At 42.0% G+C, this 13,981-nt stretch overlaps 1 protein-coding gene across 1 annotated transcript; it reads left to right on the top strand.

Moving 5' to 3' along the window:
* Positions 1 to 1,050: 1,050 nt before the first annotated feature.
* Positions 1,051 to 13,981, top strand: cpn1 (carboxypeptidase N, polypeptide 1). The gene is made up of 9 exons (XM_085416477.1): positions 1,051 to 1,488; positions 3,058 to 3,254; positions 4,840 to 4,995; positions 9,055 to 9,231; positions 9,349 to 9,460; positions 11,450 to 11,589; positions 12,613 to 12,712; positions 13,553 to 13,671; positions 13,790 to 13,981. The coding sequence occupies exons 1-9, from the start codon at positions 1,254 to 1,256 to the stop codon at positions 13,898 to 13,900; spliced, it is 1,347 nt and encodes a 448-aa protein (XP_085272603.1). The 5' UTR covers positions 1,051 to 1,253; the 3' UTR covers positions 13,901 to 13,981.

The following is a 13,981-nucleotide window of genomic DNA, read 5'->3' as shown; positions in this document are numbered from 1 at the left end:
AGCTTGTTTATTAGAAAGCCACTGCTGCCACATGCGAATGTAAAAGCCTTAAACAGAAAAGCACATTTTGCCTTCATCCACTTTTGTCCACCGTCACTCAGCCACATCTTTTTCTCTCCTGCTTTTCCCTCCATCCTTGTCGGGTTCTTCCTCTCTTTGTCTTTGTTACCTTTTTCCTTCCTTTTCCCGAGCCTCCTGTTGCTCAACTTTCCATGTGCTACTTCTTCTCTTGGCCCCACGTTTGCTTTCCCCTCTCAATTTTTTTAAGCTTCTGCAAGCAGTTGCACAACATTCTGCGAGGAAAAAGCTCCCTTTTTTCTCCAGCAGGCTTGATTGACAGCACCCCTTGCACGCTCTGCAGTAGTCGTAGTGTGTGTGTGTGTGTGTGTGTGTGTGTGTGTGTGTGTGTGTGTGTGTGTGTGTGTGTGTGTGTGTGTGTTTGTACGGGATGCATGCATCTCAGTATCGTCCTGTGCCTTTTAGAAGTTTAACTGCAGCATTTAGTCTTTTTGCAAGAGCCTGTGTTGGTATGTTTTTCTATGTGTTAGTGCTTTGGGGAAACAGAGCTACAAAAGCCAGTTTAAAGGTTGCAAAAGAGCTTTCACACTCATTCATCTGTGGACTTCAAGCGCATGTGCATGCACGTACACACACACACATACACTCACACGTGCATGCACGCACACGCAGGGGTTGTGTGTTGACTTAAGAGTTAATGAATGGATGATTGAGGGCTGCAGGGGTTGGGGAAAGCAGTGCCGTGGAAACAACCCCTCTTTCCCAGGAAGGGAGCACAGAACAAGAGTTAGAGACAAAGAAAGGGATGGAAAATGAGTGTCTCAGAGGCAGAATGAAATTCAGAGTGTGTGTGTCGAAAGCTCAGGGGGCTGTGGGGCAAACTACTTAAAGCAGAAGCATTTGAAGCCCCTAATAAAGCAAGTAGCATGTACTTGACAAGCACCCAAAGGGAAAGAGAGAGGGAGAGAAGCAGCTGTTGGAGGAGGAGAGTGAGACAAAGAAGGAGCAGGGGGCTGTCCTTACTTGCTCTTCACTGAGAGGACTGTATGTGGGAGGAGGCAGAGAGAGAGCTGGAGAAAAGAAGGGGCACAAGAAAGAAAAAGAGCAAGCAGGGAGCAAGCAGTATGTGTGGTGTGTGAAGGAGAATACATCTGAAATCCTGTGAGTGGTTTGCATAGTTGCAGGCAGCCTCTTCACCAGCCTCTCCTGCGCTGCACAACCTGGGCTAAGGGACCATGCAGCAACCCTGGACTCTTCCCTGGCTCTGTGCTCTCCTGCTGGGGCTGATGGGGTTCCTGGTGTCGGGCTCAGACTTCCAGCATCACAAATACGAGGACATGGTACGAGCTCTGTTTGCAGTGCAGAGCGAATGCCCCTACATCACGCGCATTTACAGCATCGGGCACAGTGTGGAGGGTCGCCACCTCTATGTCCTGGAGTTCAGCGATAACCCGGGCAACCACGAAGCATGTAAGTAACACCTGATCCGTTGTTTGACAGCCCAGTGACATGCTGTACAATGATTTCATGTTGCATTTTATCCCAAAGTGGATAATTGGCAGAAAACGTGATGGATGGAAGTAATTTAACAGCTTAATAATTTAATCCCAACTCCTCAAAAAAGCTGATAAACATCTGCAAATGATATTAATCTATGATAGATTTCGAATGCACAACCTGTGCTACTGGCTCCTCATCTGTCTTGTACTTTTTGCCACACACAATGAGAATAGCTGGCAGGAGACTGAGTCTGCAAGAGGCTTCGGTTTTGTCTCAAGCTTTCGATTTTGCCTTTATGAAGCCGAACCACTGTGTGACTTAACAGTGAGGAGGAAAAGGTGAAATTATCCCGAAGTGGGTGCTTTGAACATCACTGGCTGTAAACTGAGGAAAACTCAAAAGTGAAAACAAAAAAAAAAGGAAAAGAAAGAAGAAAGTGAAAGAATCGAGTCAACATCTGTGATTCATTTTGATTTTTCTTTGCCATCCGACCACTGACAAAATGTAGCAGATGACAAACAGAATCACTTTGAGTCATCAAGGATTTAACCCTGAATACACTCCCACAAAAACCACTGAATCAGCTCTTCAGGTATTTAGTTTGCAGCTAGTGTATGATTATATCCAATGTTTGCATTGGAAATTGGCCAAAATGTCATATCAAGGAAATGCTGTGGAAGATTTTTCCATTCTTGCATTTAAAAAAAAAGCTTGACAACTGAAGGGAATGGTTTTTTGGCTCCAGCCAAGCCTGCTTTTTTTCTGCGTGTTTGCATACTCGGAAGCTTCCTTCAGTAGAATTGAAGGATGTAGGCCTGTTCTGTCGCAAGGTGACCGAGGGTGAAAAACAGGAACTGAACACTTCATGAAGGGGGAGTGACCTGAGGTGTAGTCTGGGTCAAGCCTCCTGCACTCTGTACGAAGTTCATGCGTTTCACATACTGCTGAATGAGTGTGTGTGGGTTTTCTTTCTTTCTTTTTAAACTACATGCTGGAGCCAGCGCTGTTTTGTGAACTCATGGCCAGTTGGAACTGTGCTAAAGAAAAAGAGGGGAGTTGCAATGCCCAGCATGCCATTTGGATGCCTGAAACAATTAGTGAAGGGCGCTGATAGATTTGAAAGTATCAATGACGAAAAAAAACACAAGCGCTTATTCTTTGATGTAATGGTTTTAGTGTCAAATTTAGCGCAAATTTGTATCTAGTGTTAAGTCATAAGTCTGACCTCTGGCAACCGTGCTTGGGTTTTTTTTGCTTCCCTCAGTAGTGATTAATAAAGGGATCCTCAGGGGGAAGAAACCCTGCACAGAGAGCAAGGCTGAGACATTGGTGGCAAATACACATAACTCATCCAGATAATTCAATCAGCACAATTTCCAGAGTTTATGTCTGTAAGAACATCCTTATCAAGAAATTTCTGCGACTGTGGCGTCCTGCATGTGTTTCCTCAGGCCATCTGTTTTAAATGTGGTACTTGACAGCTCTGTGTGGCTTTTTTCGTAACTTCATGCCCCCTCTGCTTCTCCACTCCCTCCCCAGTGGAGCCCGAGTTCAAGTACGTGGGCAACATGCATGGCAACGAGGTGCTTGGGCGTGAGCTTCTCATCAAGTTCTCCCAGTTCTTGTGCGAGGAGTACCGAAACAGAAACCAGCGAATCGTGAGGCTGATCCACGACACGCGCATCCACATCCTGCCTTCCATGAACCCCGATGGCTACGAGGTGGCTGCCAGACAGGTAATTTGAGCTTTAGGCTTAGACGTGCCAAAACAAAACTCCCTCTGGGACGTCTCTGGCTGTGTTTTTTCAAAGAAACCGTCCCCCGTGCAAAGAAGAAGAAAAAAAAATCTATATTTTCTTTTCCCTTGGTTTTGTTCTTGGAAGTGGAAATATTAGAAATGTTGAGGTCCCTGAGTGAAACTAAACACCTGCGAGCCACACAGCTCAATCCATCTGATCTTTTAGGATTTTTAAACAAATACGTGTGTGTGTGTGTGTGTGTGTGTGTGTGTGTGTGTGTGTGTGTGTGTGTGTGTGTGTGTGTGTGTGTGTGTGTGTGTGTAAGACGAGCGACTACGAGTCAAACAGTAGTTGATGATTTTTCTCCACCGTTTGCTTGCGTCTGTAATAATCCCATCTATCAGCTTCCCAAGAAAGCCCCTAACTTTGTGTCAGGGGTAATTATGGGCCGTGAAACAACTGATACACACGCAGACTGCTGCAACACAAATACACACACAGTCTCTTGCTGGCTAATGATATGTCCTGAAGCGACCAGCTTCACATGACAGTCCCTCTCTTTGCCACTCAGACGACACATACATACTGCACTGTAATTAGTTGCGTCAGCAGATGTTTGGGTGCAGCAGCATCTGTTCAAAAACGGCAAGGCAGTTTCATTTTAAAGCATCCTTGGCGACTCAATGTTGTGATCAAGCTTTTAGGGAAAAAAACAACAACAAGAAGAAATCTTATCAGAAAATGTAAGCTATAGACACCAACACACAGGTCAGTCAGCTCTTTTGCAAAGTCTTAGAAAGTCTCACACTGAAATACAGAAGAAAGTCAAACCAATCAAAAAAGAGCTTCTTAAATTGCCCCCTTGCTTTACTTGATATATAAAAACATATAGTGACATTTAAGATTAAAGGTCCAAGCTAAAGATGCAAACAAATAAGAAAATTTCAAGGCACTCATAAAATAAAACAAGTCTACAGTTAGTGATGCCCCTGTGACGCTGCATTTAAGCAAAACAGACCTTTTAACTAAACTGAAATGTTAGCATCCTAACATGCTTGCAATGACAGTGCTAACTAATTCGATGTTTAGTTGGAGTATTGTTTACCATGCTCACTGAGGGGGAAAAGCTGTTCCCTTTAAGCCAGCTTTCTTCTGATTGCCTGTCCCTTGCATCCAGAAGGCATAACAGCAGGTAGGAGGGGCTTCTGTGCCCACAGCAGGTGTATGACATCATTAAGATCCAGCAGTAGAAAAAAAAACTTTGGGTACTTTTAATCGATTGTGACAGTCTATCTGTCCGGCTGTTAGCACACTCAGTACCATGGATTTGTTGCACGGTCTTAAAACTCCGTTTTGGGAAAAATACTTGACTGTTGTTGCTCTATAGAAAGCCTCTGAGGACTGGGGAATAATAAATTCAGCTTTGTTTTACTGCTTCCGAGAAATTGGAGCTCATAACTTGACCTCCGGAAACCTTAACGTCACAAGCCAAAATATGATCATTTAATCATTCTGGTGGGAAAGAGCAAGATTACTCACCAGTTTTAAAAAAATGTTTTTTTTGTGATCTGTGCATCAACAGGGTCCGGAGTTCAACGGTTACCTAGTGGGTCGAGGGAACGCCAGAGAAATCGATCTAAACCGCGACTTTCCGGACCTGAACGCGCTCATGTACTACTACGAGAAAACCAAAGGACGAAACCACCACCTGCCCCTCCCGGACAACTGGGAGCATCAGGTCAGTTCTGCTGAATACAACTGAATACAACTGAAACCGTTTGAGGGTGTACGTGTGTGTTAAAGTGTCCATGTGTGTACGCAAGTATGTGTGGCTCGGAGCATATGTGGGTGAGAGAGAAGGAGGGAGCGAGGAGGAGGATGGATGAGGGCATTTATCATGCTGGTGTGAGCGTGTGAGCGAAGCTGAATAATGAGCAGCTGTAACATAGTTGGGTTATCTTGGCTTTAACTTTGTTGACATAAACAAATTCATGAGATCTGCACTGGATGAGATTCCAGTGCCAGCTGTGTCTCAGCTAAATAATAAAAAAGTCCATATATTTAAATGTGAGTAGACTCAGGAGACTCCTTGGTCGGTCCTCTGTATCATTTTGTGACTTTTTTCTGCGTGCCTGTATAGCCTAGACCTGTTTGCTTATCTTGCACATAGCAGGCTATGGCTCTTAGCATAGACACTGTGGTTGCCCTCATTCGTATTTGGAGTCTTTGAAATATGAAACAGGTGGGGTAACTGGCAACCTAGCTCCGCAAACTGGAACAAAAGCGTTGGTAAGTCATATTAGTTTGCATATTTCTTTAGATGCTGGAGCTGAGAAAACACCCCAAGAAGAAGAAGCAACCCCCCGCCAACAGCCTTCTTCTTCTCTGGGTCATAACATGTGATTAACTATATGCACTGTTTATGAGGACTTTGAGCCTCAGCTAAACATTTTTTGGTTTTCATCACCATCATGAGAAGTTACAGTGAGCCACTCTGCAGCGTCAGAGTGTAACTGTTACCCTGAGGCACTGGCTGACTCCTCACTTTGCTGCTACTTTACCCAAAACTGTCTGCACATTGCTATGTCTGCACTATAAAAGTACAGATGCTCTCTACATAGAATAGACACTATATAAACCTGCCACACTTACACGGTGACTGAGACTAAGGAAGAAAAATGTGCCTCAGAGTTTCGGCGTAAGCAGCAGAGTTCAGATTGGCTGTGGGAGAGACCTGGCTTTATTCTGGGTGATTGAATGGCCTTTGTAGCGCAATGTGTACTTATTTCAGATCACTGAAGTGTAAAATGAACAGTGGAGAGTAACATGAGAGTGCGTGCTGTCAAACAGTCCACTAGCCTGCCAAAAAGTACATTTTAACTATTAAGGTCAGATCCTTGGGGGTGTCTCAACTGCAGCCTCCAGTAGGACTGTTGTTCATAGTTTCCTTGAAAAATAAAATTCCTCCCTCTTAAGGACAGTCAGTTTTTATTATAACTGCTAGATAGCTTCATGTTTTGAGAACTGAAATATGAACCTAAAGTTGATTATATCTTGAACCGTCCAAATTAAAATACCTTTAGCTAGATTTAGTGATAGACTCTAAAGAAAAGATGGATATAATCCTCGTAGAAGTGTCTTAAACATACATTTAAACCCTTCTTCTTATGGGGCGTCCCAAAAAGAATTCAACTTCACCGACTTACGTGCACGTGCGGAGGAGGGGCGGGGGTATTTCAGCTGTCACAGGGCAAGAGGTGGGTAGAAGCCTACGAGAAAATGACCCTCATTTGGTTTATGACCTCAGTGTTTTCCTTACGCATTTATGGTCTCACTTGCTTATGTCAAGTCTTATTAAATATAACATGTTCACTTTGTAAATTATTTATTAGGGGGAAAAATGAAACAGGGTATGCTTTATGACAGGGTGTCAAACATAAAGCCCAGGGGCTAGAAATGCCCAGACAAAGACAAGGGTGTAAATTTGAGACTTCTAACTGTATTTTTGTAGTTTTAAATTGCAGCTTTTCCTATTAATAAAGCCCTTCACATGGACATTGATGCTAGCTACACTAATACAGTCACAATCAACTATAGACATTTCTGTTGGTCTACAGTAAAAAAAAACTAAACATTTTCTCTGAATTAGTCGTGATAGTCTGTTCTGTATTTACAGGACAGTCTGAGCAATGAGCTACCGAAACCTTTTCTGTAATTTTACACGTTTAATTCTTATAATTTAAAACCAGAGTCGTGCTGATGAATTTCTTTAATTTAATACAGTTGCATGTTTGTTACCATGTCAGAAAAACTGAGGTGAATTCTTCTTTGTCCTATATTAAGATATCTCATGGATTAAAGGTGTAGTTTACTTCTTTATACTGGCAGAAATGGAAGTTTCACTGGTCCAGTTAAACTCAAAGTGAGCTGTATATGGTCTGTGAAATGAAAAATTTGAATGAGTTTGATATCTCGGCTTTAATCCAGTTGCCAAGTGGATTGCAAGCATGCAATGTGCTTGATTTCAGTTTATGAGGAGTAAATATTATCCTTTAGGAAACAAAGAAAGTCATATCAGTGCTTTAAAATGAATGCGTGATTGATTTCTCTTCCCTCAAAATAACTCTTTTCAGTGTTTTAAGCAGTTTTGACAGGGCATGTCATTACAGAGAGGTGGTTTCAGTATAGTTTTCTTTTTCTTTCCCTGTCGCCACACCACTTTTGTTCCCAAGCAAAGGTGGAAAATTTTATTTTTTTAACCTCTAACTGCAAAACCAGAGAGCCAGGGAGTCTGTACATATGACTGTCTCCTGATGCAGAAACACAAAAGGGTAACTGTGCTTGTCTTACAACTGCTTTATTTATGCTGGTCAGGAATACATTCTCACATAAAGCCTCAAGCCCTGCAGGCTCGAGAATGCAGCTTTTACTAATTTAGCTAAGTGATGAAACTTTCTTCACTGGAACAAGTGCAAGACTAAACTGAGATGTGCTAAAATAAGACTGAGAACTGGGCGGCAGCACATTTTCCAAGTTTCACTTTCATTTCTCTTAGAAATACCTTATTTACAGAGTCCCAGAAGAGCCCGACATAAAACAAGGCTCCTTTTGCAAAAGTATCCACTGACATTTGACTGGCCTCCAGAGGACATCCCTCACCCAGTGTGAAAACTAACTTCAGACTGTCAGTGATCCTATAAGTGATCCAGAATGTTTGATTTGCTTCTCTTTGCATTTAATATGGGGTAGTATCCTCTGTTGTTAGTAGAGCTCTGCGATATGGCCGTGTCTGTCCTTCGTGTGTAACCCTACACCGCGGTGACAGCCCTTATTTCAAAGGATGCACAAGTATATATAAAGATCTACCGATAATAAATTCCTGCCGGCGTTCAAAACGGGAGCCAGACCTCTTGGTTACAGCTGCTCTGTTCAAGGTCACTGGGCTCTGATCAGCTTGATTATTCTTGAACAGAGTCAGACTGTGTTTATTGTCCTACATACCATATTCAAGGAGAGGTATTACGCCTCGTCTCCAAACGTGATAAATGGCTCTGAGAGTGTGAGGAGAGTTAACGCTGACAGAGAAAATAAATGGCAGCCCCAAGTGGAATTTCAAGGTCTGCAGCAATGCAATGGAGATGCCATCTGGCTGAGGCTGATCCCGTTCATGCAGAATTTGATGAATTAATTAGCAAAAAGATCAAAAACCTTTAAATCAGTTTGCATATTATGAATTATATGTACACGTAACTGTTGTGTTTCCACTCCTTTGTTGCTAAGTCCAGCTTCAGTTTGTGAATTTTGTATATTCTCATTAAATTTATCATTAACTGAAATGGTTGGTATTCTTTAACCATGAAGCTAACCATGCCTGATGCATTTAGGAGGAGCTAGGTGAATCATTAAATGTGCTTGAGCAAAGTAGAAGATTCTTTAAACTCTAACCATTTTTGCAAAATGATTAAGTAAAAAAGAAAGGCAGAGAGAAAATATGTCCATAAGGCAAAGCCAGAGGAAACCGGGGTTTGTCCAGATAAGCAGCCAACCAGAGAAGCCAGCAGCTTTGGATGAAAAGAAAACCAGATGTCAACCCGCTGATGTTGTTTGGGAAATATCTCAGGTGACGTAAAGGACTGTATGGGATTCTGCATTATAACTTATTTGATGATTTAGAGACATTTTGACAGGTTCTCAAGTGGGATTAGATTGTTTCATTTGGGGAATTGGAATAAAGATGCATGCACGTGGTCCTGCAAGTACAGTAAATCTTAAATGTCCTGCTTCTCATCCTCCCCAGGTTCAACCAGAGACTTTGGCTGTGATTAAATGGATGCAAAACTACAACTTCATCCTGTCAGCGAATCTTCACGGAGGAGCCGTGGTGGCCAATTACCCCTTCGACAAGTCGAGAGATGGCCGCATTCGAGGGCGGACCACCTATTCGGCCACGCCTGACGACAAGATCTTCAGAAAGGTGCGTGACAGATTAAAATTTCCAGATGTGACACACATCTCATACCGTCACTGCCTGTTGTGTGGGTATGAAAACACGTGGATGAATGGGCCCGTGTCCTTTTGTGTGTGATGACAGTTGGCGAGGACCTACTCATACGCTCATGGCTGGATGCACAAGGGCTGGAACTGTGGCGACTACTTTGATGAGGGGATCACCAATGGGGCCAGCTGGTACTCGTTGTCCAAAGGTGAGCAAAACGTCTTCTCCTGAGCAGAAGGGAAGACAACAGAAATGCGTAGTAAAAGCACAAGAGACTCACTTGGAGCAGTCTCTAAATTATTACTGAGGCTGGCTTTCGTAATTGAATTAATCGTAATTGAAACTAAATTATTTACACGTTGTTTACATCTATTTTTGGCCAGTGAGTCTGCATCTGGATTTATATTATGCTGCTTTGGCACCACAAAAGTTAGTGCTGTAGCTCAACACCAACAACACTAACTGTTGTCCTGACCTCTTAGGTTTCCAGAGAAGTACTGGTTGCCAACATTCCAGTATGTACAAACTCATAATATAAACAGCTACTTAGAAAATAAACTATTACACCCCCCAGACATTTTGGAATTTGAAAGCCAAAGAAGATAATAGCTAAATTATCAGTTTCAATGAAAAATGAGCTGAAAAAATGCCCCGCCACACGAGCACACAGTCCTCTATCCTATGTACAAAACACATTGTTCCTTGCCTACATGCAAAATTTCCATGTGCTGTGGAACAAACGCTGTAATTCTCCTGCTAAAGAAAGACAAGACCATCTGAGTGATGGCTTCCTGCTGTCATTACCTTCAGCATGAATGAAATGCACTGACTGGCTCGCAAGGCATGCTTCTCCAGTGTCATCATGCACTGGGTCTGCGCTTGCCTTAAACCCCCTTACCTCTTGCACACTGCCAGCTAGCAGTAGAGCGGTGGACAGGGGGTGTAAAAGGCACCCATTCAATACGATCCGCACCATCAGCAGGCAGTGTGCAGCACTCTGAAAAAGTCTTGAGTCACCTCTAATTTCTTTATATTTTGCTTCCAGGAAGCCAGACCTTGAGCAGTAGTTCTCCAAGCTTTCTGAAGGTCTTTCAAAGTTCTTCTTTAGACTTTTTATTTTTAGTGGAGTCTGTGGACCTGAACATTTTCAGTTGACGCCGTTTTTTTTTTAATTTGATTTTTCTAGCAATTATTTATTTCATGGTCCAGGCTTTAAAGGGTTAAAGTCTACAAGGCAACCTTAGTGGTGACAATTCCTTTTTTTCTTTAAGTAAAGGATCCTTTAAATTTTAACTAAGGTGGAGAGGACCTCGCCTTTTAGTGAGGTTGAAACGAATCATACGGCTCAGCTGGCCTCCCCACCGCTCTTTTTTTTGTGTAAAATCCCATAAACTCTCTATAAATGGAACTGAAGCTTGAAGAGAGTTTTGAATTTTGTGAAATTTCTTGTTATAGCTGAAAATATGCATTAATTAAACCTCCTCCTCCATGCTGGCAGAGTCACACAGCCTTAGGCGCTCGCACGAAACTTAAACTCCTCACCCTCTCATGGTTCGCTTAAAGGCTGGAAAACTTGTGTGCTGCTTTTTAATGAAAGCTTACAGTAATGCACTGTTACAGTAATGAATTCTTGGAAGTTAAAAAATACCAAGTTTATCCAACTCTCTGGGCATATATTCAGTTTCAGCTCGGTTAATCTGCAACTGCAACAATAACAATCCCCATTTCTTTGATGCGTAAGTCCTGATCCAGGCTGCTCTGGTTTCTCCTCAGCACTGTGAGTCTGATGAGCTTTTCACTTGAGTCATGCGAGCTTTTGAACTGACTGAAAACGCCCAGAGTCTCACTTAGAAGCAGCATGCTATGTTTATTTTACCAGGTCTTTATGCTCCAAGTGTTATGTCAGGGTCTGTGGGGTTACATATGAACCTTCCCTCCCTTCTGGCTCCTTGTACATTTGTTTTTGATGAAAAGTGGAGCCATATTGTAAAGCCAAAAACAAAAGGTTTTTTTTTTTTAAAGCAACTTATACTCCTACAATTTTGAACAGCTTCCTCAAGAGGCAAAGCGTGGTGGAAAAAACACTTTGAATCTATAAATATAACTAATGTGTCCTGTTGCAAAGACCTAGAAATCCAAAGTGAAGAGCCACATTAATACATTTATTGTCCTCCTAAAATATTTATCTGTGTTTCAGGCATGCAGGACTTCAACTACTTGTACACAAACTGCTTCGAGATCACTCTGGAGCTGAGCTGCGATAAGTTTCCTCCGGCATCAGCACTGCCGAGAGAATGGCTGGGCAACCGGGAAGCGCTGGTTTCATACCTAGAACAGGTTTGACGAAATTTGGCAAATCAGAGTTATACTGAAAGAGTATTTAATTTATTGGAGCTCAATGCACCACACATACACACTATTACACATAAAAACCCAACTGCCAGGAGTCGTGAGTCTGCTGCCCTGGTGTCTTGTGAATATTGGCAGTCGCCTCTGGGATAAAGTGACCAAAAAATTAGATGCGTGAAATTCTGTGTAATATGAGTAATCTGACTTTTAACCTTCTTCGAGGACGGAACAAGGCCGTGGTCTGAGGACAACAACATGTCCTTTATTCCACTGAGATTCAAAAAGCGATGCTTTGCCACTAATAATGTTTCTGTAAGGGTGGGCCCCCAGTTGCATACATTTTTTGCAAAGCACTAATTAAACAAACTAAACTGGGCCTGCAGATGCTGTTCTGGTCTTTCTTTAGCTGCTGAACACTGCTGAGCCTAAGGAGTGTTAATTAAGTCTGAGGTGTAGAAATGTAGCTTAGGATTCCTTCATATTCACTCGTATTTATTAGCACATACAGTATTTTCTTTAAAAAAAACATATTATTTAAAGTATATTCAAGTATAATCTTTCTCTTGTAAACATTAAGCAATAATTTTGAGCAAAATGCAACTGAAATGTATAAATAATTAATCATTTGGGAAAATATGTTTGGTATAAACTGAATGTATACTGAGAAAGTAAATTTAATTTGAACAGATTCCATTAAATCTAAAGTTTTGTAACAAATTGTACATGCAATCAAATCACTTTAAGTCAGTATTTCAGACTTTAGGTTTCAGGGTTTTGAGCGTATGTGCTAATAAACATGAGCAAGTGCTGAAAGCTTTGAAGAAACTTTCTGGATGAAGTCAAATGTCTTCAAAAAACTTAAAGAGGTCCAGTCACCTTCCTTTTTTAAGCTCTTAAGACTACAGACAGCTTTACACATCAAACAGATGATAGGAATCCAATTTCCAAACCTTAGATTTTATTAAATATACTTCAATATTTGAAGTATGTACACGTTTTGTCTTTTCTCAGGTGCATCATGGGATAAAAGGCATGGTGTATGATGAAAACAACAACCCCATCAGCAAAGCAGAGATCTCAGTAGCTGGCATCAATCATGACGTGACCGCAGGTAACAAGGACTTTTGGTGTATATGTGGTTGTTATTTTTTTTTCTTGATAGGTGTGGAAGCTGGATTTATAGTGACTGATTGTCTAGTGTCCCAGCCAGTGAAATAGAAGACCAGTGTTTGATAACATCCGGTGTCAGTCTGTCATTTCAAAATGAGACAAGGACACATACTGCATGACTAATGGCAGGCACTAACAATAACTTCTGCATGAATCGAATGCCTCGAGCAGCCAGAAGTCGACTTTGAGTCTCAGTTCCATAAAAATATGATCCTTTGGAAATAAACCAGAATGAAACAAGACGCAATCTCGACAAGACTTTTAGCGATGAACTAAATGTTAGTATGATATCCAGATTTTAAAAGTGCATTCAATCCTCACACGCAAAAGGACAGTCGAGTGCATCTAATGGTGCGGTGTGGAAGTCAAGCACAGATATAACGGAGCAAGTCATCCTCTACTGGTCAGTGGTGGAAATGCAACGTGAGAGAAATTAAAGTCACCTATCAAGACACTCACCAGCCAGTTCAACAGGTGCATCTCGCTAGTACAGGGATAAGCCCCTTTTTTGCCTTTAGAACTACTTTAATTCTTCATGCCACATATTTAACAAAGTACTGCAAACATTCCTCAGAGGATCCATATTGGCATGATGGCATCGCGTAGTTCATAATCAGTTTCCAATTTGGCACCTACAACTTTCTTTATTTAGTGTGAATTATTTTTTTATGTTAAAAAACTACCGTCATTGTCGACATATTGGTGGCACTCCAGGAATATGTTTAATTAAGATACAGCGACTGTACGAGTCTCATAATTTTCCTTACATGTGCTCCTTCAGGAGTTGATGGCGACTACTTCAGACTTCTGTTGCCAGGCACTTACACTGTAACAGCCTCTGCACCCGGTTACCTCCCTTTCACCAGCACTGTCACAGTGGGACCAGCTGAGGCCATACAGGTTGGTTTCTGCTCGTATGGTTGGTCTGACCAAACTTGAGGTTATTGTGTGGTGTCTGTGTTTTTATGTCTACTAAATAAACTAACTCACACCTTTTATTCCATCTGGTCCCTGACAGCTTCATTTTTACTTGAAACCAGCACCAAAACAAAACCTGAAGGTGAAGCCGCACCACGGCAGGAGGAACCTCTCATCTCCTAAAGCTCCCTTGAAGCTTGGCCCAAGATGAGGCACGGACAATCATTTAGAGGGCACACAGTCATAAACAAATACACAGAAGAGCTCATACAAAAAACATACACATGCATAC

This window comes from Rhamphochromis longiceps, linkage group LG8 (assembly GCF_057381845.1).
Source record: "Rhamphochromis longiceps isolate RC_006_pf linkage group LG8, R_longiceps_female_GT1.1, whole genome shotgun sequence".
Classification (NCBI taxonomy): domain Eukaryota; kingdom Metazoa; phylum Chordata; class Actinopteri; order Cichliformes; family Cichlidae; genus Rhamphochromis; species Rhamphochromis longiceps.
The sequence above is the reverse complement of the archived record's forward strand: the minus strand, read 5'-3'. Positions and strand labels throughout refer to the sequence as shown.

Excerpts from the sequence above, each read along its gene's own strand:
- cpn1 (XM_085416477.1), top strand. The coding sequence starts at position 1,254 with ATGCAGCAACCCTGGACTCTTCCCTGGCTCTGTGCTCTCCTGCTGGGG. Across the intron at positions 4,996-9,054 it reads CGGACAACTGGGAGCATCAG|GTTCAACCAGAGACTTTGGC; the intron begins GTCAGTTCTGCT and ends CATCCTCCCCAG. Across the intron at positions 9,461-11,449 it reads CTGGTACTCGTTGTCCAAAG|GCATGCAGGACTTCAACTAC; the intron begins GTGAGCAAAACG and ends TCTGTGTTTCAG.